A 26,991-nucleotide genomic window follows, 5' to 3' on the forward strand; every position below is an offset into this window, starting at 1 on the left:
TTTCCTTTCCCTTTGCAATAACCTGTCATTCCGTCTAATAGACGATGGGCACCACGAGTCGATTCAAGACGCCTGGGCCGACATGTTGAGAGGGGCACACTTGTCCAAAGCCTGTCTGATTGTGCATCACCACAGGGGCGCGTGCCGAGTGGTGTTGTTCCCGCAATCTCGGTGATGGCGCCCGATATATGCAGGTCGTGCTGCTTTCGGAAGGCGTTGGCCCATCTCGGCCTGGAACCGGCGGTGCGGTGGAGTCCAACAGCCGAAGTTGCAGCACTATCGACGCCATCTCAAGCCGTGGGGTGGATCGCGCTCACTGCACGCACTTCTTCGTTGTTGCTTCCCCAATCTAGACTCCCTATGCATTTGCGCTGGTATGGAGCCACTTGTTTTTCCCTCTTGGCAGAGGGGTGCATTCTGCAAAGCCTCAGGCGCGAAATGGTGTCGAACGACGCATCGATCAAATGATATCTCGACGCAAAGATATCATGTGCTTCCAGCATCTTGACACTCGTGCTGTCGGGCCCGGAAAGATATCACTAGATGTTGTGGGATTTAGCAGTGCCCCCTCGGACTCCTCACACCAACTTGAAAGCCACAATTGTTACCTTGGAGCTACGCGCGAGTCTTGGTGGCCACTACCGACAATGGTAAGAGAACTCAGCTGCCAACGCGTGCATCTCTGCCAGGACCGAGTCGATCCCTTCCAAGCAGGTTCCTGGACGGTTTCCGCATATATTGCTAGGGCGGTTCGAGCATGCGAGTGTATATGGGCCCTCAGCAAGTAATATCTCCTGCCGATTGCTAGCCATTGCAGACACGTTGTCCGAAGCGCGCAACACAGTCGATAGTTCCTCGGAGGAAAGGTACCGAATGCTCGAAAGGTGGTTGCAGGGTAGTCGAATATGGGATAACGGCGGCGCCATGGCGAATTTGGTTGGTGGACGATGTGGATCTTGCTGCTGCGCTGGACACTGGGTGACCGAGTGGCTGGCCAGCTGGCTGGCTTGACGTGGGCCTTGCTCGAGCAAGCGGCAGCTTCGATTTCAGGATAGGTTGCTCCTGAATGACGTGAGTGATGGGCTGTTTGGACTGATTCTTGTCATGTCTCGAAACAAAAGAAAACGGTGTCCCTGTTTTCTTCGTTCTCGCCTGCTTCCCATCGGTCATCGCTTCTCTTGGTCCCATATCATCATGTCTTACAGGCAAATCCGAAGGGGTCTGCTCTGCCTCGTCAGAAGACACATTCTCATTGCGAGAGTCGTTCATGGAAGGTTCTCCCAATCTTTCTTGTCTCTTCCAGTGTCGAAAGCCCCTGTGACCGTGCTGGAATAACCAGGAGCGGCCTCCAAGAGAATCCTCTTCGTTTCCTGGTTCTGTTCCTGGTTTTCTGTGGCCGGTCCCTAGCTCTTCTTGTCCAAGTCGCTTGTACTGCTCGTTGGGGGTGCTTCGTCGCGCACTTCGGAGTGTGACAGACTGTACACAGACTGGTCTGGTCGAGTTTGAATCACTCTCGTTATATCACCCGTTGAATTAAAACTGACACAGAGAGAACTGGTTCTCAACACGAACGAGGCTGCTCCAAATCCTTTTCGAGCAGCCGAACGTGAATAGGCAGCCTGAGAACCATCATGGCCCTGTCTTTTGAGCCTCCAACGTGCCCTAGGCCGAGCTCATCTTGAGCATCTCAAGCTCTTGTTGACTGTAGCAGCTAGCCACTGTGTCAGACTAACTTGACTCGTAACGTAGGCATCTCCGGGCTCGTCGGAAGCTGCTTGACCGTGAGAGGGCTTCAAGGTCTGGCACATGTCCAGCCTGGACCTTCTCCGGTAGTGATGTGTGAAACAGGGACAGCAAGGCGATCGAACATGTTATGTCTTTGAAACTTGTCGCATGGGCGTTATTGTAGAGGTAGCAGTTCTCTCGTGTGCATGACCGGGAGTGCTTGTTCAGTTGAAGGAGATAGGAGAGGCAGCGAAAACAAAAGCCAAGGGAAAGCCACAGGTGCCTTTAGAACGTTGAGGCTCTGGGAGCGGTGAGCTGACTAGACCCCCCCCCCTTGCAGAATCAGGCTCCGGCGGCAAAAGAAGGAGAGCCAGGAGGCAAGCGGCTTGTACGCTGGCCGCTGATGCCCAACGCCAGCCCTTTCCTAGTCAGGTTGGAAAATATGACAAAGAAGGCATGAGTAACAGGCTGGAATGTATTTTCCGGTGCGTATCTTTCCAAGATGATGTCCATGTCGAAGTTTGACCGGCATTTCTGGCTGTTGACTGCTACTCGGGGGATGTGAAAGGAGAGAAACGAGGGACTGGACACTTTCAGGAGGTTCCATTTGCTCTAAATTGCTGACTACCGTCATTGATAGGCGTATGGATGGTCCTAGACACCCACATTGGACAGGTGATATGCCTACACAAGCAGCGCACTGTACTGCCTCGCAGCGATCTCTGTATCCAGTGTGGTGCCTTCCTGCACTTGTCCACAAGCTCATTCTCTCGGTGTGCAGGAAAATCAGAAAGGTTTCCCCCCTTAGGGGCTAGAGCCATCAAGCGGTCACGCACGCCCTATGGTCAATCCTTGGATCGTGATCACGGCGGCAAGCGGACCACGACGTTTCTTGACGCCTAACTTCAGGCTTCGGCAATGACTCTATTCAGTCCGTGGACTACCGCGAACTGTAAGGGATCAGATGTATATGTGATTCACGGTATCGGTGTGCTGCCCCCAGAGACTCACCCGACTCTCGCCGAAAACATCTCCTCTGAGAGCTTATTTCGCAGCTCGGGCTTTCGAAGTAAGATCTCGTTGGCCTGCCCGCTTCGCTCCTGGTAAATTTGAGTCCAGAGCACAGCCTTGTCTCAGATCCCGCGGACTATCCAGGTATTATGTGTGTGGCGTTGCCGGCCCGCTGCGACGCTTTAGTTTTGGGCGCCCAGGTACCAAGCATCGTGCACACTGAGCCACGCACGTACCTAGCAAGCGTCAACATATTCAATGAACCTGAGATGACTGTTGGATTTGCCGGTTTGTCTATCGGTTTACAAGTGTCCCTCTTAAGGGCAACAGAAACAGACGCTGAAGCTTGATGAGATGTCCTGTGCCGATGTTAGGGTCGCTGGAAGGGTACAGTTGGCCGTGGAAATGTATGTCTGCTTTCTCCAGGGTCTGGACAGTTTATTTTGAAGAAGAACATGAGATAACACTTAACATGCTGGTATCCACCTTAGGAACCTCCCACAAGTCTCCGCGCTACCGAGCAACTGTGATGCAGCTTCTCGGGCGTTGCCGCGTGATGGCCCGGTTGGGACAGGGAGACCGGTCAGTGTATCTGCTTCTACTGGTCAAATTCTAACGATACCCTCTTCTGGAAAATAACACGAAGGCTTAGCCTCAGTTGCCTGACGAGGGAACAAGGCGTTCTGACGGAACTAAGAGAAAATGCCGTTGTGACTGGCTCGACGGGGCGAGCAGGCCTGCAAAGCGCCATCTCCACAGCCTCCATTCAGTCCCAGTGCCCTTGGTGTTGGTCTTGACTGCAAGCTCGGACGTTTTCCGTACATTTAAAACGAGCAAAGGCCCTCCTCATGGCAAATTGTAACCAATCTGTCAAGCTCCTGGACTTGCCCAGTGTTGACAAGACCTTGAGGAAAGACGATCTGCTCGATTTCTTGCATTTGATGACTTCGGAACATTTTGTTCAACCATAAAGAGCCCAGATTGCCGAACGGAATGAACACGGCGCCTAGACCGTCGAATGATAACCATGAGCACGCCACAAATGCAACGGGCGGGAGGTGGTAGGTCAGACCTGCAGGCACCCCCTCTCGAGATTCAGGTGCGCCCCCTTACATATAACGGCAATTTCTGATGTTTTCCAGTTGCTCAACATCTCCAATTTCTCCCTCCCACAAAGTGCTCTCGTCTCTTGAGTTAGACGACCTCCAGAAGGAATGCCATTCCATTCGCACAGCCGTGACGGAGCACGAGCTCCTCAGGCACCAGCACTGTGGTCTCGTTCATATTGTTCCATGGAAGCAAGCCGAGTTCCCACCTGTCTCGAGCTCACATCGTCCTAGAGGGACGTCAGCCACAGCTGAGATCGGGTCGCACAGGTAAAAGCCTACGCCTCCATCTCTAAACCGCTAATTGACACGTTGAAGGGATGTCGATGATATCTCGGTGTATCCTCGCCAGATCCACTACACTCCAGGAGATACTCCAGTGGGTAGACCGTGACTAAAAACGTCCCGATGATCACGCACTGACCGACAGTTCAATTGGTCCGAACGCAGACTAAGGTCCTTCATGGAATGACGACACAGGAAAACGCGGTAGACCACCATGGAAGCATCGCTCGCATGATGTTCAAAGTCGAAAACACCTCGATCCCTGCAGCACTTGTTGCAGTCAGTGCCCACGATAATGATTCCAACACTTACTCCTTCTCGATTCAAAGCACTTCGACACTGTCAATACCTTACCCGACTAAGATACATGAAGACAGCTCCATGTTGTGCGTCAATAGCATTCATGCTGGAGATATCGATCCTGTGCCTGTGAAGCAGGACAGTTAAGGTTGGGGCAGCTTTATCACTTGACGTTCTCAACCAAATGCTGCTTTATTTTACCAGCTCCGTATCAAGACAACACGAATGGTAAAAGAAGAAAGAGAGGAGAAAGAAGGAACATGGAGAAATAATAGAATATGGGGCGAACATGATGAGGACTGAAGTAAGGTATGTGACAGCGCCCAAGAGATGGACCTCATTTTTTACCTCCCATATCAGCCGATACCCCCATCTCGATTATACAGTTCCTATTTATCAGGCTGTCGTCGGACGACCAAAGAGTTTGAGAAGAAAACGTCAGCAGTGAGGCTCCTGTTGACTTTATAGTACTCGCATTCGTCGGTGATGTCCGGATCGGGGCTTGGATACAAAATGGGATGACTTGAGCGATGAAAGGCTTCTTGTCCAAGGTGTGACAGTTCCCTTTTCATTCGAACATATTTCGACTGGGTGCCTTTTGAGTACCAAGCCCTACATGTCTGTATCGCATCCTCCGAAAAGCCGTCTACGTCCCATGATAAGACTCTTCGGTCCTATGTACGTAGTGTATAAACTGGCCGTGAAGATCTGGGCACAACAGCTAATTAAATGCACTCGGCCGACTCCCTGTATATTCACTTTGAATGATTCCTTGATGACTCACGGTCGTCGCGTGGGCGGATATCGGGAGAGTTCTGCTCGTATCACTTCGCCACTAGTGAAATCTTCCATGCCCCAGAATCATTCTCTTGGTATATTCCTGATATGAGGGGAAGTTTTGCTCATGCTTATACATTAGCATATGAGGTAGCACATACTGCTTTGGAATTCTGGCAAGAGTGACACTAGCTGTGGTTGAAGAAGGCTGCAAACACCCAAGTTCCTAGTAAAGCTTGTCACCATTTCCTAATCCATATCCAGTTCTGAGAGTCTTTTAGCGATTTATTAAGTTAAGGCAAACGTGATCGTTGTTATGGATATATCCTCTCCAAGGTACCATCTCGCTGGTCCAATATTTACAAGTCCAGCCCGAGCCAAGGGGAATATCTGATATCGAAGCCCTCAAAGTACAGTGGAAATTGTGTGCATGATGTGTAAGACAGAGAGCCATTTGCAATTATAGCTGCTCAGAATGAAAACTCCCAACTAACAAGTAGTCAAGCCATGGCTGCCCGTGATCGTGGAAGACCGAGGCTAGGAGGGGACCTCGAGTTGCCTTTACTTCCTGGGTACAGTCTCTGTACATATCTTCACTATTTAATCAGGACTAATTACTGGTAACTTGGGACTGGAGATCAACACATCTCAATAGTGAAAATTTGCTTTCCTTTTGTCTCCTAATTTTATTGGGTGCAACAAATCCGCTCCCCAGGAAACAATATTTCCTTGATTGTCGCGCATTTGCGTGAAGTGACATCATGAGGCTCTGCATATGCGGGGGTCATCGGTCAGCCAGTCTGCCTAAGTCCTCATCTATAAAGCGGTCTGATGATATGACACGAGAAGAATAGTTCCATTGTTCAGGTACATTCTTCGACCTTGTAACTAGATGCTCTCAATCAATTATCATGAAGCCTCTCAAACAACAAACGGGCTTTTCAGGCTTCCTAGCAGAAGGTTTGTAAGATGCACTACTGCAACTATAGTTCACTTACCCTGGCTAACAATGTCATACCCCACCTCAGGTATTCTCAGGGCTCGTTACTACGCCTTCTTCGGTCTATCGCTTATCTTGATTCCCTGCACTTGCGGCATGTCTATTATAGGAGTGGCAGATGGACTTTTCGATGATCACAGTGCTTGGAGAAATGACCGTGAGTCGAGGAAAAAGAAACGAAAAGATCACGATCAAGAAAGTGGGCAGCAGACCAGGGATAGGATGCCCTAGCAATGTCGCGCGTTGAGAGTGGATTTTCAGCCTCGGGTCAAATAACCGTGCGATGGTCTTATGGCAAGTCTACCCTGAGCCTCGGTGGAAATGTTGTCGGGTCCGGAGTGATCCCCCCACCCGATGATTGGAATCCTGAGGTCCATAATCTGATCAAAAGATCTGGCGATGCGCGACTTTCCTTGGTGTCAGAACCATATTTCCATCGAGGAGTCCAAATCACGTCCTCCTTCAGCGTGCAGTGGGCTTCCGCTTGGATCAACCATGACTGGACATCCGGACGAAAAGGAGCTAGGCAGTCTTGTCGTCAAAACACAACATGTACTGGGTGCACTATCTTGGTGAAAGTGGTACATAGCAATAATATCAATATTTTGGCAAGAACAATTTGATACAAATTGGTGTAATTGTTCCGTGGAGCTGCTACTCTCATCTCGGAACGCGGATTAAGCTTAAATCTAAGGTTTTCATTAGAGCAGAAAGCGGCCGGCTCCAGCCCGCCCTGAATTGTATAGCTGCTCCATCAGCCTGACAACACTAGAAAACCTCGATGAGATGTGTCAACTGCTAAGAGTCTTCCAAAAACCTATAACTGCATCATGTACTCACCTATACACATACATGTAGGCACAGCGAAAGCAACTCGGGCATGTACTCTTGATCCGTGATGCTACTGCACATTGCATTTCCTCGTGTTCATGCCCGGGGTGCCAAGCCTTCCAATACGAGAATGTCACCTCCACTACTAAGCCACAGAGGAAAATGGATGCACCCACGCCTCTGAGCATGGGTTTGGACCTTATATTGACCTAGCTAGGGTTTCTAACTCCACTTTGCCCACATAGGCTGGTGCTCGATCGGCAAAACCGCATGTTTTCTATAATAATGCAAAATGTGGGTCACGGAGATCGGCAAGAATATGGGTCTACAGTTCAGGAGGTCTGGAAAAGACCTCGGAGGTAATCTTCCCTGATAAAGGCACGCAAGCGCGCCGAACGAGCTCGAAATGCCCGCCTGCTTTTCTTTCCATCCCATTAAGCCACTCGTTCGTTCTGCAAGATGAGGGTGTCGCACGCCATCTGGGCAGTGCTTCTCGGAAGCCGGACCGTCGCCTCGTCCGCCTCGGCTGATCAAACACCGAAAGACGTCGTTCGCGGTGCATATATTGTGGAGCTCGATAGTGACGCCGACGGCCCCGACTCGTTGTACCAGGCCTTGGCCAGCGATGATAGAATTGCTGTCGACCATCTCCGCGATCTCCGGTCCAGCATCTTCAACGCCGCATCTTTCCAGGTTCGTGACGCTGCAACAGACGACGGCCACGATGCAGAGCGTTTCATGGAGAAGGTCAGGGCGAAGCGCAATGTGAGGAATGTGTGGCCAGTGCGAACAGTCTATATCAACAAAGAGGTTTCCAAGCCTTCACAGATATACAGCCCTGTCAGCCGTCGCCACGAGTCTCGAGATGTGGGTGAAATTAGCAACACCACGACTTTCGCCCCACATATTCAAACCCAGATCGACAAGCTACGTGCCGAGGGATACACAGGCAACGGTGTACGCGTCGCTGTCGTCGACAGCGGTGTTGACTATACCCATCCAGCTCTGGGTGGCTGTTTTGGTCCGGGTTGTTTAGTAGAGGGTGGATATGATTTCTCCGGCGACGACTTGAACCCGGAGACCGGCATTCCCGCCTCACCCGATGATGACCCTTACGATTATTGCATGGGCCATGGCACCCACGTAGCCGGAATAGTGGCTGCGCAGGCCAAAGACAATGAGCTCGGTTTCTCTGGCGGTGCTCCTGGTGTCAAACTACTGGCGTACCGAGTTTGGGGCTGCGGCGGAGGCAGTACCAACGAGTTGATGATTGCAGGGTTCAACAGGGCTTTCGAAGATGGAGCTGATATTATTACTTGCTCCAACGGCTAGTACGTATCTGATTTGCCATCTTCACCCTATGCCGGCCTCAGAGAATTGACCTAGTGTTTTCATTACAGTCAGTCAGGCTGGGCACAAGAAGCGATCTCCGTTGCAGTCGCACGCATCGTCGAGGCAGGCGTGCCCGTTCTCGTCTCCGAAGGAAACGACGGCAACTCGGGTCTCTTCAATGCTCTGACTCCTGCTGTTGGTGCCGGTGTCGGTGGAACGGGAGCCGTGCAGAATCAGGTGCAGCCTATTTTCGAGACAGCCGCGTCCTTCACTGTTGGAGATGCTTCCACGAACGCGACTGAGTCCCAGGAATTCGGCTTCGTGGCTGGGGAGCCTTTGTTTACAGAAGACAACCTGTCTCTCGCTCTCCACAACCTCGGTACCGACGCCTGCGACCCTCTGCCCGACGACACACCGGACCTGTCTGGAAAATTGATCTTGCTTGAGGTTCCGGACTCTAGAGTTACTAGATGCTATCCAATTGACCAGGCCACGAATATTCTAGCTAAAGGTGGCCGATACGTCCTGTACTATGCCCGGGATAATACGTAAGTCTCCCCTGAATGCCAGTAGCAGAACACTCATTAATATCTCTCCACAGGACTGTCGATGAACAATTTCTCTATGTAGATGGGATACGAGGCGTTGGCACTGTCCCTCCTTATAGGGGCTCTGCTTGGAATGATCTGCTGGCTCAAGGCACCAAGATCACAGTATCACTGCCAAATCTCAACACCACCAGCGCTGTCAACATGACCACGTCATCATCGTTCTACTACGAAGAGGTAGAAAGCAATGTCAATGGCGGCAGGATTAGCGATTTCACTTCTTGGGGTCCATCTTGGGAACTATCACTGTCGCCTCAATGGCTCGCGCCAGGTGGGCAAATTCCAGGTTTGTATCCTGTTGTCATGGGCGCATATAAGATCATGTCGGGCACTTCTATGGCCGCTCCTCATGTGGCCTCCATCTACGCTCTGATCAAAGAGGCAAGGGGTTCCAGCGACCCGAAGACAATTCGCAGTCTTCTGTCGTCTACAGCTAAGCCCCAAGCTCCGCTTGGAAGCGCCAACAACACCGGCGGACTCGTTGCTTCTGTTGCGCAGCAGGGCGCAGGTCTGGTACAGGCGTATGATGCGGCACACTCCACTATAATCCTCGACATAGACGGTATTGCACTCAACGACACAGACAACTTTGTCGGAACCCACACGTTTAGCATCAAGAATACCGGGGCCAGCGACGTGACTTTCGATGTGGGACACGCGAAGGCAGTTACCATGTACACCTTCCAAGAGGGTTCGAATGGAGCCTTACTCGCCTCTAACCGAGAGGCAGATGCATGGGCCGAATTGGCTTTTAGCACTGACAAGGTCGTTGTCCCAGCTGGGGGCTCATCTAACGTCACCGTTACGGTTACTCCGCCAGAAGGACTCAATGACACCCTTGTGCCCATCTACAGCGGCTACGTGACCCTCAAGTCGGACGATCAGTCACTTGTACTACCTTATCTTGGAATGGTGGGCAGCCTAGTCTCTACACCAGTTCTCGATGCAAGAAACGTCTATCTTGCGAATTATAATACTCCTGCCGAGAGCAACAAGACTTACACAATCCCGCGGCCTGATCCCTCAGCCTTCATCAACACTAATCGCGGAGACCAAGCAACAACGCCCAATGTTGCTATTCACCCGACTGTGGGCACAGCGCAGCTGCGGATCGACATTTTAGGTCTCACTTCTGGAGGAAACAGCACCGGATTGCCGACAACGCCGTTCTTTGACCGGTTTGAAAGTATTGGAACCCTGCCGGGCTACCCCGTCCCCTACACATCAAACGAGAATCGTGCTGCATTCTTCAAGGGTCTGATGGCAGATGGGACGGTCCTGCCCGAGGGGACGTATCAGCTTGCCATTTCTGGCTTGAGAGTGTTTGGCAATGCGTCCAGTGCGGATGATTGGGACACCGTGCAGACGGTTCCTTTCAATCTGAAATATTCTGTTCAGTAGATACCTCTAGCAATCTAGTCATTGAGACTATTTCTGAATAAGAAAGACGAAAGCATGAACATTATATTGATAATGGCGTGAGACTTCAGGAACCGTTACGATCTTGTCGTACCTGCAGCAAGCCTCTTCGAAGAGGCAATAACTTAACACTAATGCTATGGGTGTGACCGGAATAGTGCCAGCGTTACTCCTAACGATGTTCTCAGATATTTTGCATGTTCCGAATGCAAATCGTTTCTAATCCTGTCCACTCTAGGTATTTCCTGGGCATGTTGTAAGTTTCAGTGAGGGACTGAATAGGCCCAAGGCTTTTGGACCTCAAAGCAAGCTTAGTTGGCATCGAGAATGTTTCAACCAACAGAGAATTGTTTACATAAGAACCCCGAACGAATTCGTACTGTAGAGAACTGGTTCTGAAGTCCAGATACTGGTTCCGTTGTCAACAAATTTACCGGATAGGTAGCCATTTGGAATAATTGAAGCATGCAAAATATAGAATGAAGGTAACAGATCGGAAATGAAGAAACTTTGGTATATAGAGGTCTGATACGGCTTCTCGTAGCAACGGTTTACTTCATCAAGGAATTGCCATTGGCTTACCAGCAATTACTAGTTTAACGGAATCATGTCTTGCTATATCACTACTTCACAGACAGACATCACTCAACACTGCAAATCAAACTGTGGACATAACTAGTAGCTTTTCCTGAGGCGTGAAACAAATCAATGGGAATTAACCGGGGTGACGATTCCCGGCCGAGGGGATGTGCATTCAATAGTGGGACCTGGATGTTAGGCAAATGAGGCATACCATGGGCTCGAAAGGGGATTTGATACCTTGACGGAGGCCGCGTCATAGAATCCTCACCTCAAACCGCTGTTGTCCTACTACTGGTCAGACGCTGCATACCAAGTCGGCAACAAGGACCTGGCTATTTGGATTACCAGCATGCGATCGTGAAATTGAGAGCAGGCAGCCGAATTCTAGTGTATTTCAGGGGTCCCGCACTTGTTAGAACCAATTTTTTAGACGAAGGCAACCAGGCGTCTGCAAAGCCTCCTTGGATGAGCTGATCATCAAGTCGTTAAATCTCGGCGACGTACGTTGCGAATGCCCCCAAAGGAGGCCGAGGCAAACCATAGCGATAAGAGCCCCCAAGATTTCGATTGAACATCGTAAAGATTAGTCTCGGAATTCGGACGTGTTTTCAGTCCCGAGATGGTGACCACGTAATGCAGAGGCTGAGCAGCAATTTCAGCTCGGGATCACTCCACCGCCACGGCTTACGACGGGCAATGGCAACTCCGGACTTGAAAGTCTCGTTAACTTAAGGCAAAGTACTACATCGTACTCGCACAAGCGAACAAGGCAACTTGAGCTTGACTGAATCTGGCTGGGAAAATCATGTTGTATCAGCTGCTGAAGTGAATGTATCCGGATGTCATCAGCTGATGCGAGGGAAGACTCCATGAGCAAGCAAATTAGGGATACGCATGTTGAAATACGTCAAGTTATCTTTAGGACAATTTGAACATATTAGGCACCGTCCGCCCTCATTGTTCTCAGAAATGAAGCTAGGCTGCGGCTCGGGTTAAAGACGACAGTGATCAATTAGTGTCGCCGAGGATCAGCTCTCGAAGTGGGGGCCGCGCGACCCGTCTTGCATTGAACATGCCGAATTTGCACCTCAGCATCGTAGACTTTGTGAATGGCACAGCTGGGCCTTTCTAGATGCTCGGTCTAAAATGAAAGAGACAAGGCAATTGTGTCGATTTGGCGCTGACTAGGAAGTAAGATGACACAGCAAGCTCCGTAGGGCAGCTAGTCTTGAAAGATTATTGGAACCACATGGTCAAGATGACCACCCACGAGTCAACCGCTGGGTGCCCAACTCGGCACCGCAAGGCTTTTCTATATGGCAAGTCCGGTAATGCCGTAGATGTACCCTACTTCTCGGATAGGAGCGGTCCAACGACGACAAAAGAGGCCGAGACAACCTTGAAAATCAGAAGTCAAGGGTTGAGATGGTTGTTCAGCCTCTTTAGGGGAAGGAGGTATTGGGGAAAGGCCCGTGCGCCCTCTCAGGCAGCAAGCAGCTTTGGACAGCAGCAACGACTGCGACACAGCTGTTGATCACGATTCGCAATCAATCCAAGAACAGAACCAGATGTCTAGTGCGAGACCATACCCGCAAGAAACGAGAGAAGTGTGATGGGCCATCATGTCTCACTCATCGGCAAAGGCCCATTCCTTGCCCTCCTTGAGACCAGGACAATCTTCGCCTCTCGCGAAATCAAGAGCAAAGTCGATGGCTGTGGAATCTTTGCAGATGCATGCCTTGCCCAGAGAAGAGTACAGGACTCAGCAGGAGAATGCTATTGGAGTCCAAGGATCGCCAAAACCAAGATCTACTATTGCCCAAATTCTGAGCCATTCTCAGCTGCAAACCGCCGCCAAGCCTCGAGAAGCATCCACGAGCGATATGCAAGATCCCAAGAGACTCTCCAAGACCCCTAGGCACCCTTCAAGATCCTGGGAAGATGATTCAACCAGGCTACTCCCTTTTCAGAGACCTGATTGTCTTTTGCCTGCCTCCGACCCTTCTACCAGCTCCCCCTTTTTTAGCCTAACAGAGCAGGAACTTAAGGTGCTCAGAAGAAAAATGGGAAAGGGGTCAAACTACATGCAATTCAGGGACACAACCGTTGCTCGAACGCTGGACCGCCTTGGGCGCGGCTGGGAAGGCTATATTCGGGCTAAAGAGGAAGCAGGAGAGGAGGGCAAAGACGACGAGTTTTGGCGGCAAATCCAGCATGAGGTCAACTCTGTTCCCACGAACACAAAACCACCTGCCGGAGCAATCTCCATTGAGACGGCTGCCATAGCCGCTCAGAGCAACTACACGACCTCTGTAGGCAGGCTGCAACCTGAGTCTGCGGTCGAGATCCGACGACTGAGGGAGAATTCACGGCAGTCAATGTCAAGTGTTCCTGAAGAGAGCCTGGTTGATCGTGAAATTAACTCACCCGACTCGACAATCGTATGTCGGGCCCTGAACTCACTGCCTGTTCCCGAAGTCGACTCGCGATTCCCTCAACGAGGAGTTTCTGAAGTTTCTGACCATTTTCCGATTTCCCGGCCCAGACGAAACTTGCAAAGGCCAGACTACAGGATACAGCCTTTGCCTGAAAGCAGCCCAGAACCGTCATCTAGAATACCCTCGCCAACGCCACGGGAACTCTACGATCAAGTGCAGCCAAAGTTCGTTCAATATCACTGCGAGTGGAAAAAATGCAAGGCGAGTTTGAACAACTTGGGAACCCTCCAAAAGCATATACGCATTGTGCACGGTGAAGAGGCTGCACACACCTTGAATTGTCTATGGGGCAGATGTGGCACCGGTACTACGTACGCATCAGTTGAGGGTCTCGAACAACATTTCGAAACTGTTCATTTAGCCTCACTTAAGTGGAGTCTTGGTGATGGGCACAAGGGCAACGGTGTAATGACGAAAGCTTCCGACCTCGGGTTCCCCGTCTAAGGTCTCCGAGATGGAGCTTAGATGATGCTCTTTGTCCGAGATCAGACCGCAATGACACTTGTTTAGCGCCTTTCCAGGAGGATTCGGAATCTTCCGTAAAATGACGCTTTGAAGATTCCGGCTGAATTCAAGGACTCAGCAGACTTTGGGGTGATTATTGATGGGAGCCTGACGGAAAGCACAGTTTGGAGCTAGTAGCTTCTGTATCATTAGCTAGGCATTTTTTGCCTACTATTGGACAGTATAGCTCATGTGCTCGATTCAATGTGTCATCAGAAAGGCCTGGCTTTTTTCTTGATGACCTTATGGGTCTCTTTTTCTCTGGGTGGTGTCATCAACTCGGCAGGTATCGGTTCAGGAGACTCATCACTAGTACTGTGAGCCAAATAGATAATTACTCAGGCACACTGTGTCCAGTGTGTCCAGGGCTTACTCGCCTTAGCTTAATGCAAATCTCCACAATGAGTACAGATTCGAGGCGCTTAATGCAACCCAGATTATTTTATTCACATGCTGAAAGTTGCAGCAGCCCAACTTCCCCTGTCACCTCTCTAGCAGAGACATGATCGTACTTGCTCCATGGGAGGGTCCACATGAGGAATCACTGGTCGCATCAGCCTCAAGATTCTTTTCACGTAACTGGTTTGGCTTCAGAAGCCCTTCCAACATACGTGCGCGCGAATTGATTCCCCTAGACGAACATGTGTGTGGAGCCTCGGCTACCGCTTTCCAAACCACATGCACTGAAAACGTGATTGCTCGCCCGACCTTGCCGTGCTATCATGTTGTTTTCGATATAGATGTGGGGCCGTCGCAGACTACTGCTTACATTACTGAATATTGGCAGAGTGAGAAGTGCACATCTTCTGCATGCATTGAGAAGTTCAGGCACCGCGATACGAGAAAGATGCCCATCGAAGGAGGTTCCCGTTGGTCTGGCCAGCCGCATCTTGCTCCTGAAAAAGAATCGTCTCGAACCAAATAGTCGACAGGCAAAAAGGCAGCTAAACGAGGCAACGAAGACTAATGGCAAAAAAACCAAGCACACATGTGCACTGAACTTTGACCTTCCGCAAGTCGCAAGGGTACATGCTTTTGCCAATATTCTGCCCCACCCCCTTTCGATGACATTGCAGCTGGGGTCTCCCCGCGTATTTGAACTTATGCAAACACCGCTGCATGGACACAACATGGTCTGCACGCATGATTGGCAGCCTTGTGTGCCTGTGAAATTGTTGAGGTCATCCCCGGAACCTCCCACATTGCTACTTTGTCAGAGATAAATCTGCCTCGAGCGGAGGCAAGTAGTCCGGACTCGGAGTAGAGTTTCGATATTACACAATTCGAACAGTGTGGGGTTTTCGAGTTGGTTTCCTGACCCTCCGGCCTTCCAAGTCCTGGCACGAGCTTTACTAGATCTTTGACAGACGGTGGGATAATTTTCACCCAGTCAGAGTCTAAAAATCTCATGAGAAGTTGATTCTTGATCCAAACAGTCTATGCGGCACGTCCGGGTATCAAGTTCCTCGGGATTTGACCTGCATTAATTGAAAACGGTATATGGCATGTACCAGCTATCTGGATTTGTCTTAGAGAGCAAAATGCCATAAATCCCACACATTGAAGCCAGCGAATAGGTCGCAAGCTAGGATGCTGAACAAAAAGAGACTCCGGCTGTCCCCCTCGATTTGGTCGATGCCACTCCTGTACGCGCTTGGCCTCGATTTCTCCAGAAGGATTGGATCAAATTGAACCCATCTCGTTGCTCACTGGAAGACTTGCGTCAAATGTGACATTTTCATTAATTTTTTTCGCGTAATCAGCACTATGAATTTGGATGTAAATCTTTTCAATTAGTCTGTTGAGTGCAAAAAAATGAAAGGCTATTCTTCGCAGGGGGTTCCCGCCTCTCATTGTCTCCATTTCGATGAAATGCGTGGATGATTGAAAACTTTGTTTGAAAGAATATCATCAAGGGGCCCCGAGTCCACACAAATAATGCTCTTGAGATCCTCCGTTCTCGTGTTCGTGTCGTGAATACTCATCGTTGCTTGCTATCCTAGGAAACAGCCGCTGGAAGATCCAGGTAGGCGGTCTGAAACCTCAGGCAAGCCCCTACTGCTCAAGTCAATGATATCGCCCTATGGTAACAAGAAAGAGTCAAAGTGTTTTGGAATCTGTCACTGGAGACTCCCGGAATTACACGGCAGGACCTAGCCTAATTCAACTGGTTGTATTTGAATGCAAACTTTGCAAATGCCTTGTAGCTTTGTTCTCGGTCTTTGTTCCGCAGTACGGTATGAATGATCAGTCTTCAATGGCTTACCGCGATATGTTATGCTATACTTGATAGCTGATGCAAGTAGTCAAACAAGTCATTGTGGAGATTATCCGCGCTTTGGTGTTAATTTGACTCTATAAGAAACGGTTGACCCAAGTGTAAACCATGTTGGCCAGTCACAAAAACGTTGGAAATACGACCAATACAGTCGCTTGATCAGGAATTTCTCAACGAACAGCCGAACGCTCAAAAAGACACGCTCAACTCACTCAGCCAACATATCAATCCATCAAGCCCAACATGGCGAGAACTCAGTTCACTTTGAAACCCTTTGTCAATATTCAGCCAGGTTCGAAAGCCCCAGAAGACCCTGAACTACTGAAGAAGCTCCAAGAGGTTGACAAAGCTATTAAAGAGGCCAAGAAGAAAAGGGAAGAATTTAATGCCATAGCGTCAGAGCTTAGGGATCGTAACCATCCTTCAGAGAAATCCGCTGCTGAGAGCGTGGAAGAAGCAGACAAAATTTTGGCTGGCCTAATAGCACTCCGATATGATGTCCTTGACGGAAAATAGGTGTGTTATATTTTCCAAAGGTGTTATTTCGAAACTGACAATACTATTTCCTGAATTTCGAACCTGGAACGTAACGGTCAATATGACGTGAAAGAAACAATCTGTTCAACCAGGAACTTAATGTTGCGCATTTGGAACAACTTCTGCTTGATTTTCAATACTATGTTCGCGTGGAGGGAGCTAGTACGTATAGGAAGAGGGAAGATTGGCGGTTTTGAGGACAAAACAAATCGAGACATGTCACCGAAGCCCCCATTCAGGATCTATCAACGTGCCACTTTGAATTGCACTGAATGCGTGGTATTATCAGTCTCATGCTTTGCGAATCCGCCCAAGATACCGCTTGTACCTCATTAGTACTCCACAAAGCGTTTCACTTCTGCTTCTGATTTTCATAGCCCAACATCTCTTCTCCTTAGTGATCACGACATGGAATCGACCATGGCTTCTTGTTGGATAGAAGGTCGATGTATGGAGCCGTGAAATGAGATACCATTTGCATTTCCTTCGCGTTGTGAAATCAATACCCGAAAGCAATTTCACCGCCCAAATTCATCAAGTGTAGCAGTTCTCTAGGTGACATATCCAATCTCGTTGCAGCCAGTGACTTGATGCGACTTCATACTGGGTATCAGAGACAAGGAGACATCTAGACCTCAGCCATGCGGTAATGCTTGGACTAGGTATTTTGAGGCGGTCGAAAGTTGCTGTAATGGTACCTCGCATTGCGCATGGATGCCGCATACAGCTCCTTTGTAGTGAGCACTTCATCGTGCACACCTCAAATGCTTCAGCTATTTCCCCATGAGGGGGATGAAAATTTCAAAGTTGTGTTCTGGCTGCGATGAAGATAGTGGAATCATTCCTCCTTTATTTCTTTCAGCTGGAAACTACTGCGTATGATTCCCGTCGGCGGGTTACCCGGAGGGCTTCTCGGCAACTTTAAAGCGAACATATGGGATCAGGAATTACTTACTCATGCCTCCACTTCAGGCCGGAACGTTCGTGGTACTAGCGTAGAAAAGCACAGTCATAAACAGACAGACGAGTGCATCCGCAAAGCCTTATTATCCAGTGTAAGGTCTGCTGCTGGGTGCTCGACCTAGATAAACTGTTGGGGGGCCATCAGAGCGGCCGCGTGGGTCGAAGAATCTTGCCTCGGGAGGTGCACGTTGATGGCTTGGTAGCTGTCGCAGCTCTTCGCCGGGATGATTTCGTTCCCATGGATCTGAAGAGCTTGAGGCGTCGTAGACTTGGATTACTGGCGCTGGCGCTGGCCGGCTTCTGCGTCCCTTCGAAGGGCAGCAGCCCATCTTGTTGGCTGCCTTCCTCAACTCGTGACGTAGTACCTTGGTGGTCAATTTGTCGCGATTTCTCTACCTCTTGGTGCTACCGTTGATGAAGTTGATCTGTAGGACCAGATGTGGCTAAGAACTGCTTGATGTGGTAGAAGCTTCAACAAATATGACTGGTCTTGAACGATTATTCCTCACGTGAAGGCAATCAAATATCCGAGGTAATATAATCAAGAGCAAAAGAAATGCAGGAGACCCGCTCATACAACCCTTTTATATAGACAGCGGGCGTGTGAAGTCGATTCACGCAAGGCAGATTTGAGTGACTTTGGAAATTCAGTGAGCTACTGTGAATTATCACCTACAGCGGCAAGTCAGGCTTGAATCATCTAACGCAGGGAATATTTCCTCCGCCTAGTTTTTGACACAATTACAAAATGACGACCGTTTGCTTTGAAGGGGGCACAGTCGGCCTGAGAGTCATTGTAATCATAGAGAGAATCGTTCATTATGATTTCATAATTTCGATGATACAATCCAGAAACTTTTTTACAGCGATACATTCTTTAATTCTCCCTCGAGCCGCTGGCTAGTCAGAGTTGACATTCGATCGTGACCAGTGATGCGATGTAGGCAAAGCGCGGGAGAGAATTACAAGAGCACCAGGTCTAAACAAAATTAGCAACTTAATCAAGACTGGGTGGTGACCTTCTTTGGTTCAATTCTCATATTAAGCCTTCAAGCTGCAATTCAAGTCCTGTGGCAGTAATCCTCTTATTCGGGTCCTGCTCCAACATATCCGCCAGCAGATGATGATTCCCATTAGCTAATTCCATCTTCCACCCGTCAACCTCTCTGAGCCAGCTCTTCATCTCCTCCAACACCAAATCTTGCTCAAATATGTGTGGCAAGATCCACTCCCCATCAGGCAACTTGATATACTTGAACGCAAAAAGCATCGTCACTCCAAGAGCCCAGACATCGCCAGCGCTGCATTTCCTCCGCTGAAGGAACTCAGGAGGCGCATAAGGTGGCGTCCCTGAGGGATTAAACCAGTCGGCCGGCAGTGATTTGTGATTTAGCGCGGCGCCGAAGTCGATCAGGACGCTACGCTGGATAGCGGGATCCCACATAATATTGTCGGGCTTGACGTCGTCATGCGTGATGGAATTTGCGTGCAAGTAGGCTAGGGCGCTGGAGATTTGCTTCCATAGGGTGACCGGGGAATCCGGAGAGAGCGTTGACTTCCAATTATCATCCACGTACTTGTCCAGACTCCGCCCCGACTCGACGCGTAAGGTGAGAGTAAGCTGACTGATATTTGCATCCCAGAGCTGCGTAATGTGCTTCTGTGCCAATTTTGAGCGAGGTCCGGACAAGTGATTCGCGTGACGGAAGAGACTACATACATGAGATGCAACGAGTTTCAGTGTGTTGACTTCATTGCCAAACCGTGTCTTTGTGCGTGGATCATCTTGGTTCCGACATCTCTTGATAATAGCGACCTGTCCATGGAATTGACCAAGCTCTATTGTTGAGTGATAAGTCTCCGTAACGAGTGTAGAAGAATTATGTGCGTCAAGGTTGGACTGAACTTCTAACGCCATTGTATTGTCGCCGTCTATTGTATATGTGTGCTGTGGGTCTCACGAATGAAGCTTGAGGAAGGAGGACGTATTACATGTATCCACATGCAGTTGTCAAAACAACCCGAGTGGTGTTGATCTACAAATATCTCGCTGGTGAAGAATGAGAATTTATCTCTGCCGGCCAGCATTCGAAGAGCTGCCGCTGCCCACAATCCTTCAACGCCCCTCACCTGCGCAATTTGGCTGGCGAACTCGCTAACCATAGGTCCCGACTAACCGAATTTGCGTGGATGGTGACTCAGACCGCGGCAACCCTGTAAAGGCTGTACAGTAGGCCATGTATGCACTTGATACCCTCTACACTTGTGTATTACTACGTGATTCCTGGGAGACTTAATGCATATATCTCTCTTCTATGATCGTAATTAATTCATGAATCTGTTCAGGCTTACTGCGTGAGAAGAACAAGTGAGCTACGGACAATCAAGCACGTAGCTAGTCACACACACAGTGGCTTACCGCCATTGGAAAAATCAATGCAGAGGACATCTGGAAGTGATGAGGCTTTGTAGCAATTTCTTCATTGCCTTTTACTGCGCTGAGATTTCTCGGCTAATTGATTGAATGCCTATTGAACATGGCTCTTGAAGTGTCTGCGGAATTCATACAGAGGGTCAAAGCATGGCCGTCGAACGCGGTCTATAAACTGTAATTATTACGTTTATACAAACAAGACGCTGATATTATGCCTGTTGTCAACCAGAGGTGGATTTACTGAACCCACTTGAGCGCAGACGACGACAGCACGGGCCTTGACGCCGATGGGGACGGTGGAGTAGATGGAGAATCGACAGTTATCCGCCCGGGAAGGCCCACCTCGCCGGCAGGATCGGAATGCCGGAATGCCGGGCGGGAAGTTGCAGACCAGGGACAAAGGCGACGTCGTGCAACGCGTTGTGTGCACGTTGCAGTAGATGTTGTGCAGATGAATGACCAGGCGTTTGAAAGAGGTTGAGGTAGCATCCCTTTCAAGAGAAAACCAATGCGCATGTGTCAGGATATTCTTATGTCATGAGGCTGCAGAAAGCTTGTCCGGCGTCACCGAATTCGGTCTGCGAAATGTTGGGCCGGTATGTATTGTACGCGCAAGATCAGAGGTGGGATCGACTGGCATTTGCTGCGACACTTTTTGCAAGCGTTGTGCAAGTGACTGACTGAGGTCCACAGCGCATTCCTGACCATGTGGTTCTGGCATGACGTCAAGGCCCTTTGAGCGGTCGAAAGGCGCACACTGGCGCAGGGTCTGCAAGTGATCCGTGCAGAAGCTAGGCACGGACACTAGCCGTCAAAGGCTTAGTCTGCTGGGACAGGGCTGTCTTGGGCCCCACGGTTGGACGGCAACCCGGTTTTCCTGGCCCTGCAGGCCCTGCAGGCCTGCAGGCCTTGCGGAACCCTGTCGTCATCCACCTGAGCAAGCAGCTGCGGTGGGACGACCGCGACAGCGACACCGACAGCTAGCTCTTGCGCTTCCCGTGCGATGGGGACCCGGGCGTCGCCAGGCATTGTTTAACTGCCGTGTGACCCTCCCACCACAGCTCCCTGGCCGACTCTTGTTGGTTCCGTCTTCCTGGGCCACGCAATCAATCCTCCAAGCATTTCCCTCCTCCGTTCTCCGTTCGGACGAAATCTGTGACTCGCTCTCCAGTTTCAAGGGACCGTCTTCGTCCGGAGTAACTAGCCTTTCCACCATTGCGCCTTGCCCTTCGGCGAACTTCAACTCCAACAGCCCTGCCATCCGTGGGTTACCATCCTGTCAGCTCTTCTTCACCTAGAGCGGGTAAATAAAGACGGCGCTTGGCCCAAGGTGTGGAACACCAGCGATCATTGTCTCAGTCCCAGAAACAGCTCATCTTACCGACCAGTCAAAGGTATGCGTCGACCTGCCCCCCACTTACCATCCTCTCCCTGAAAACTGCTCCCTCTCCCGGTTGCCTGGCAGTTGTTGCTGCTGTGTCTGCGTTCCATCGCACTGACAAGATTTTCTCCAGGACGGCATCTCCTAAACCACAAGGCCATACGCTGCCTTCCTTCCTGTTGCACTCTCCACAGCTCGAGTGTCCGACGCAGCCATGGCCGGCCGTGAGTCTACCCCGCCTGCGATACATAAACAATGAAGTACAATACTGACATCTCGAACAGATCCATCACTGGGCGGCGTTGCCCTGATCTTCCTCGCCGGATCCATAGTAATGATCTTCTTCGTCATCCTCTCCGGCGTGACAACGACCCTACCCCTCCAAGAGACATATTTCCTGCGAGCACAAACATCTGGTATCACCGGTGCGCGCGACACCTCGCAATGGACCTACTTCCATATATGCAGCCCCGGCAATGTCGACTGCACCCGAGCGAGCCCTGCCATGCCATTTGGCCATGCTTGGGCTGATAATGCGGACAATATCCCAGACGGACTGGGCGGGTGAGTGCTATCCACTTCCGACAAAGCACAAGGCAAACAACAGCTAACTTGAAGCGCAGTGACTTTGCGGGACACACGACCTCTAAATACTACTTCTACATGTGGCGCTTTGGCTGGGTCCTATACTTGATCGGGCTGTTTTTCGATGTCCTCGCTTTCTTCTCGGGCTTCCTGGCTTGTTGCGGCCGTCTGGGTGCTGCAATCTCCGGGCTCGTGGCATTGGTGGCTCTCTTCTTCTACAGCATCGCCGTCTCGCTGATGACAGCTACTTTCGTCAAGGCCCGGGACGCTTTCCTGGCTGACGGCCGTAGCGCCAGTATCGGCCGCTACGCTTTCGGATTCAGCTGGGGTGCGTGGGCTGCCTTGTTCATCGGCACCGTCCTGTTCTTCATGGGTACCCGCCGAGGCGACGGTGTCTCCCGCCGCCGCTTCGGAAGGAGTCGAAGCGTGAGGAGCCACCGCTCCCACGACCTCGGCAGCAGGCGAGTCAAGGACGACTATTCTTAGGATTTGTCAGACTGTCTATCTGAGATACAGACAGGGCTCCCACCGAAGAATGACTGGTCCGTGGTGGCACCAAAAGAGCCCGGGAGAGGACCTTGTGGCTTAGCAAGGAGAACTGCCCCAAGGCAGCTATCTCCGCACCTTGAAAATGACAGCGTCTTGCATATACTACATTCTTTAATTTAAAGCTAATGATTCCTCGACTGTACATTTTGGAACCTCGTGCTTTGCGTTCACTGTGCCAAAAATTTCTCCAAGTACCCGGACGCGGATCGGCGGGACTCTCGCAGTGCCTGCCGGCAAACGTATTGCTGCAGCTATCCGGGAATATTGCAGAGTCCTTGATAGTAACCGAAGTCCGGGGCCCCAATCACATGCCATCGTCAAAATTTTGTTCATTTATTGGGTCCAAACGCAGCTGCAACTGCACGTCAATAAAAGTGCGCTAGCGACATTGAGCCCGTAAGTGGCAGGACGGGCTACTTACCTCACACATCAACTGGGATAGCTCACAACCTTCACTTTGAGCAGCCTGCGTGGTCATTCAATTCCAGGTTTTAAGGTTTAGAAGTAGTTTTTCGAGTCAGTTGGACAAGATGGCAATATCAGAGCTTACTCACAAAAAGACGTGGTTCATTGACTCTGGCATTGCATCTGATTTTCCTTGAGGGGAGTCTATGTGATGTTGGATGGCACATCCGTCCGAAGTTTTGGTGGACTACGCAGCCGCGCAGCCGGGGAAGTATAATTATTTGCCCGACTGTAAATTGAGACGGATGTCCAATCTACCCAAATGTCCTCGGTGAAACAATTTCCTGATATTTGACTTATAAGTTCGAATATGCATGTTGAGCTGGGCAATTTGCTTGTGCACGGAAAAGCCTGAGCCTTCGTGGCTGTTTTTTGCCATTGGAAGATGGGCCACTGTCTACCCAAGGGATAATTGTAATTAATGGGTGATACGAGCATTTGGCCTACAATGATCCAACGCAATAAGCCTTCACCTGCTCACATCAACCCGCAAAGCATTGTTTTGACGGGTTGACCTTCACCAAGCATAGTTCGTTCACACATCCTTCCTACAGCCGTCCCAAGCAATTTGCAACATCTCAGATTCTTAAGCTGCAGTCTGCGGCTTCCTGACACGTACGACCATACCCAGTGGAAAATACGGGATCCCGTCCGCTCTCCCATAGTCAAGCCGCTGAGGGCTGGATTAGTAGTTAAGTCGGTGACGATTAGCGAATACCCGGTGTTGTACGTTCTTTGCTTTTTGTGATGCTGAGTTTTCTTTTGGCTCCCCGGATCCACTGCGTGACTCGACGCGTCAAAGTCTTCTTCACTTCAAGCAAGCATGCCAACAAGACTTGCGTAAGGTCTCTAAGTCCGTTATGTCAATTGTGAAATTAAACTGTGCTTCTCCTCGTTAGGATGAAGCCCAAATACCCCTTTGAAAAGTCCTGCTGTGACCGCCTGCTGTTTTTGCCTCTGACTTCTCTTCTGGGCAAAGCTGGCCAATCGCGTGTAACACGTAATTGCACTATCTTCACGGCCCCCCTGGCGGGCTGTCCGGACTTCCTCTGTCTCTTGCTGATCTAGTATGTGTGGATTATCTCAGGTTTGGGCCAAAAGATGGTCTGTCGTGGATCCTAGGATGCTCACTTTGACTCCCGAGCTCGAAGCCATCGCTTCCGCCTAGCTTCACCTTTACCCACAGCGGGACATGGTCGCTCGTCCCCCGCTCTTGCGGTGAGTCGAGAATGCCCGTGTCGGAGAGTCTGCCCATCTCATAGAGGTTCTGAGATGCAATGATCAGATCGACTCGGTCGCAGCTTGATCCCCATTCGTTTTCGGTCGTTGGGTGGTACGTGTACCTCCTCTCCTTACCACGGATGGCTCGGAAGACATCGATGCCTCGAAAGCTTGCCTCCCCACTTTCCAGGCCTTTACTGCCGACATATGCATTCGCACGGTCGTTGTCGTCTTTCCCAAAGAACTTCGTGTTGAAGTCTGCTCTGTTTACGCAATGCTGCTTCGGCCAGGTTCGCAAGTTTGGCTGACCGTCCAGATGACCCCTCGCGACGTTGAGGTCTCCCGCGATCACAGCATCGAAACCGCGCTTCTCGAGCTCCAGGCACTCGTCTCGAAGCTTGGAGTGAAACGATATCTTGTGGCCGTGCCTCGTGCCCACAACCTGACCATTTTCTGATGAGCGATATGGTGCAGATGTGCCATTCACAGCATACACGTTGATGAGTGCCAAGGGGCGCACAGCATGCCTCTCGCGCTCATGGTCAGATTTAGTATCCCGTCCTGGGCCGCCGTCCAAGGGTCGTTGAAACTCGACGATGCTCACTCGCCCTTCTAGGTCCCATTCTGCGTGACGAACTGTTGCTACATGTTGGCTGGCAAAGTCCTCGCGGAGAATGGTCCCAACGCCGTAGAGCTTCCCGCCGAAGCCCTGAGCGTTGAACTTATCACGAGGCAGGTTGACGTCGAGTGTGTACCGCGAGCTTGCCGTGACTAGATCATCCGATCCAAGAGGTGTGTTGAGGGCCGAGAGCAAGGCGCCTGGTGTTTTGTGGTCCTGCCGGTTGATCTTGAGTTCCTGAAGAAAGAGTACCTCCGGCCACTCGTGCCTAGCCAGGAATGCTCGCAAAGGGCTGTCCGCAGACGAGAGGAAAGAAGGATTGTTGCGGCCTGGAGGTGAAACCGAGGTATCTAGATCGGAGGCCCGCTTCGACTGTCTTGAGACGGGCTTAAAGAATGATGTGATTGGGGCGGTTGAAGCAGGGAGAAATGGTTGGACGCCGTTGATGTTCCATGAGAAAATACGAATGCTGTGCATTCTGGACTGATTGGCCACCTCCGGTTGAGATCCGAGTCCCGTGAATTTGTCCACTTCGGCTTTTCTTCGCCGTTTGGTAGGAGGCGGACTAATTTCTCTTTCCATTCCGGCGACACACCTGTTGGTATTCCAACTCGTCCCCGTTGCACAGGTGACAAAGAGTGCTTGTTCAAGGCAACGATCAACGATGAGGACCCAACATGTCACATCTATGTCAATTTCACGATGTATGCGCTCCTCTCATAACATTCGCATGTATGTAGTACCACACTTGAACATAATTTGACTTGTGAAAATCTGGATCGATTGTGGGAAGATGCACAAATGGTCTTGAAAACATCAACGATCATACCTCAACAGAGTGACGTCACGAAGACGAGGCGGCTATCAACGTCCAGCTATGATACTTTGACGAGAGCCCTAAAGCCTTGGTGGCGCGCTATGGTAGCCAGACCAGGCCCGTCCACGGTTCCTGCATGTAAGTCTAAGCATACCTGAGCACGTGCTGGGTAGATATGTTTTGGGGGTAATTTCCTTAGTTCTTATCAGACTGCATTTGGAAGACTCAGCATAGTGGCCTGGTGTGTAAAGTCATCCGTCATGATGTCTTTAAGGCGTTGCTAGACCTGCACTCTACGAATACGAGGATCTTCTGCAATGCCGGTGACGTGGTCAAGGTTTCCGGTTCGGTAGTCGGTCTACCTCCGCATCCACTATCTAGGTAAGTCGCGAGGGAACTTACTATCCAGTTGAAGGTGCCCTGCTGGCCCTATTCAAGTATTATTCCGTTTCGACCGCTTCGCACAAAGGGGGAGTACGCCTTGTCGCGCACAGATCTGCCGGTCTCGCTAATGCCTTGTCTGTATGATTGAGGAAGACGACGTTGCTCCCGGAATCGCGGACACCGATTGCCTGTTCGGGTAAGCACGCGGAGTTTCGCATAACGGACGTTGCAAGAGTGACCCTTCCATTCTAGCCGCGAACGGAAAGTTACACCACGATGCGTATTGATGCTTACCACATACATTTTGAAACAACGAAAATTTCCTAAGGGCTCACTAAGTCTTTCATTGGCACTTGTTTATATAACGGCCATATTACTGTAACAGCCCCAATTTTCTTCCTCCGTGCACACCTAGAACAGAAAGGGGTAATGGCTACACTGTCGTGCAAAAGCAATTACCAATGCACTCTGCAACGGCATACCCTGTATCCTTCCCCACACTTAAAAATCCTAGCATTACCTTCTACTGTAGTAATGCTCCTCTGATCCCCTCGGAAACGCATTGATCCTCCAATGGGACTTGATGCGATGTTTACCTGCCTAGGCAGTTGGATAATTTGATCTTTACATTAGGCTTAGAATGATACAGATGTGGGTGATGATGAGCTGCCGATAAATCCACTGGCAGAACAATGCTGCCCTTCGACAACTCCTTTATCATTATCCTAGCACTGTTATAAAGCGCTCCAAATCTCCTATTTTGTGTCCACGTCTCTTTGT

The 26,991-nt window shown here is 50.3% G+C and overlaps 8 protein-coding genes across 8 annotated transcripts; 5 read left to right on the plus strand and 3 right to left on the minus strand.

Moving 5' to 3' along the window:
- Positions 1–804: 804 nt before the first annotated feature.
- J7T55_011479 (uncharacterized protein) lies at positions 805–1,633 on the minus strand (the record flags this gene model as incomplete). The annotated part of the gene is made up of 2 exons (XM_053134931.1): positions 805–1,487; positions 1,573–1,633. 2 exons carry the CDS (start codon positions 1,631–1,633, stop codon positions 805–807), a joined length of 744 nt encoding a protein of 247 aa, XP_052999287.1.
- Positions 1,634–3,754: 2,121 nt separating this feature from the next.
- J7T55_011480 (uncharacterized protein) lies at positions 3,755–4,574 on the plus strand (the record flags this gene model as incomplete). Its single annotated transcript, XM_053134942.1, has 4 exons — positions 3,755–3,797; positions 3,914–4,112; positions 4,161–4,221; positions 4,293–4,574. The coding sequence occupies 4 exons, from the start codon at positions 3,755–3,757 to the stop codon at positions 4,572–4,574; spliced, it is 585 nt and encodes a 194-aa protein (XP_052999288.1).
- Positions 4,575–7,494: 2,920 nt separating this feature from the next.
- J7T55_011481 (serine endopeptidase) lies at positions 7,495–10,376 on the plus strand (the record flags this gene model as incomplete). The annotated part of the gene is made up of 3 exons (XM_053134953.1): positions 7,495–8,366; positions 8,436–8,915; positions 8,969–10,376. 3 exons carry the CDS (start codon positions 7,495–7,497, stop codon positions 10,374–10,376), a joined length of 2,760 nt encoding a protein of 919 aa, XP_052999289.1.
- A 2,309-nt stretch (positions 10,377–12,685) lies between these two features.
- Positions 12,686–13,918, plus strand: J7T55_011482 (uncharacterized protein; the record flags this gene model as incomplete). Its single annotated transcript, XM_053134962.1, has 1 exon — positions 12,686–13,918. One exon carries the CDS (start codon positions 12,686–12,688, stop codon positions 13,916–13,918), a length of 1,233 nt encoding a protein of 410 aa, XP_052999290.1.
- Positions 13,919–16,499: 2,581 nt separating this feature from the next.
- J7T55_011483 (uncharacterized protein) lies at positions 16,500–16,772 on the plus strand (the record flags this gene model as incomplete). The annotated part of the gene is made up of 1 exon (XM_053134973.1): positions 16,500–16,772. One exon carries the CDS (start codon positions 16,500–16,502, stop codon positions 16,770–16,772), a length of 273 nt encoding a protein of 90 aa, XP_052999291.1.
- A 2,020-nt stretch (positions 16,773–18,792) lies between these two features.
- Positions 18,793–21,219, minus strand: J7T55_011484 (Calcium-dependent protein kinase 16; the record flags this gene model as incomplete). The annotated part of the gene is made up of 6 exons (XM_053134985.1): positions 18,793–19,416; positions 19,477–19,572; positions 19,887–19,928; positions 20,441–20,681; positions 20,868–20,981; positions 21,059–21,219. The coding sequence occupies 6 exons, from the start codon at positions 21,217–21,219 to the stop codon at positions 18,793–18,795; spliced, it is 1,278 nt and encodes a 425-aa protein (XP_052999292.1).
- Positions 21,220–21,785: 566 nt separating this feature from the next.
- On the plus strand, positions 21,786–22,642 carry J7T55_011485 (cortical patch protein; the record flags this gene model as incomplete). The annotated part of the gene is made up of 3 exons (XM_053134996.1): positions 21,786–21,795; positions 21,856–22,135; positions 22,195–22,642. 3 exons carry the CDS (start codon positions 21,786–21,788, stop codon positions 22,640–22,642), a joined length of 738 nt encoding a protein of 245 aa, XP_052999293.1.
- A 1,606-nt stretch (positions 22,643–24,248) lies between these two features.
- J7T55_011486 (uncharacterized protein) lies at positions 24,249–25,487 on the minus strand (the record flags this gene model as incomplete). The annotated part of the gene is made up of 1 exon (XM_053135007.1): positions 24,249–25,487. One exon carries the CDS (start codon positions 25,485–25,487, stop codon positions 24,249–24,251), a length of 1,239 nt encoding a protein of 412 aa, XP_052999294.1.
- Positions 25,488–26,991: the final 1,504 nt, after the last annotated feature.

The sequence above is a fragment of the Diaporthe amygdali genome, assembly GCF_026229845.1.
Source record: "Diaporthe amygdali strain CAA958 chromosome Unknown NODE_2_length_3802984_cov_64_841326, whole genome shotgun sequence".
Classification (NCBI taxonomy): Eukaryota; Fungi; Ascomycota; class Sordariomycetes; order Diaporthales; family Diaporthaceae; genus Diaporthe; species Diaporthe amygdali.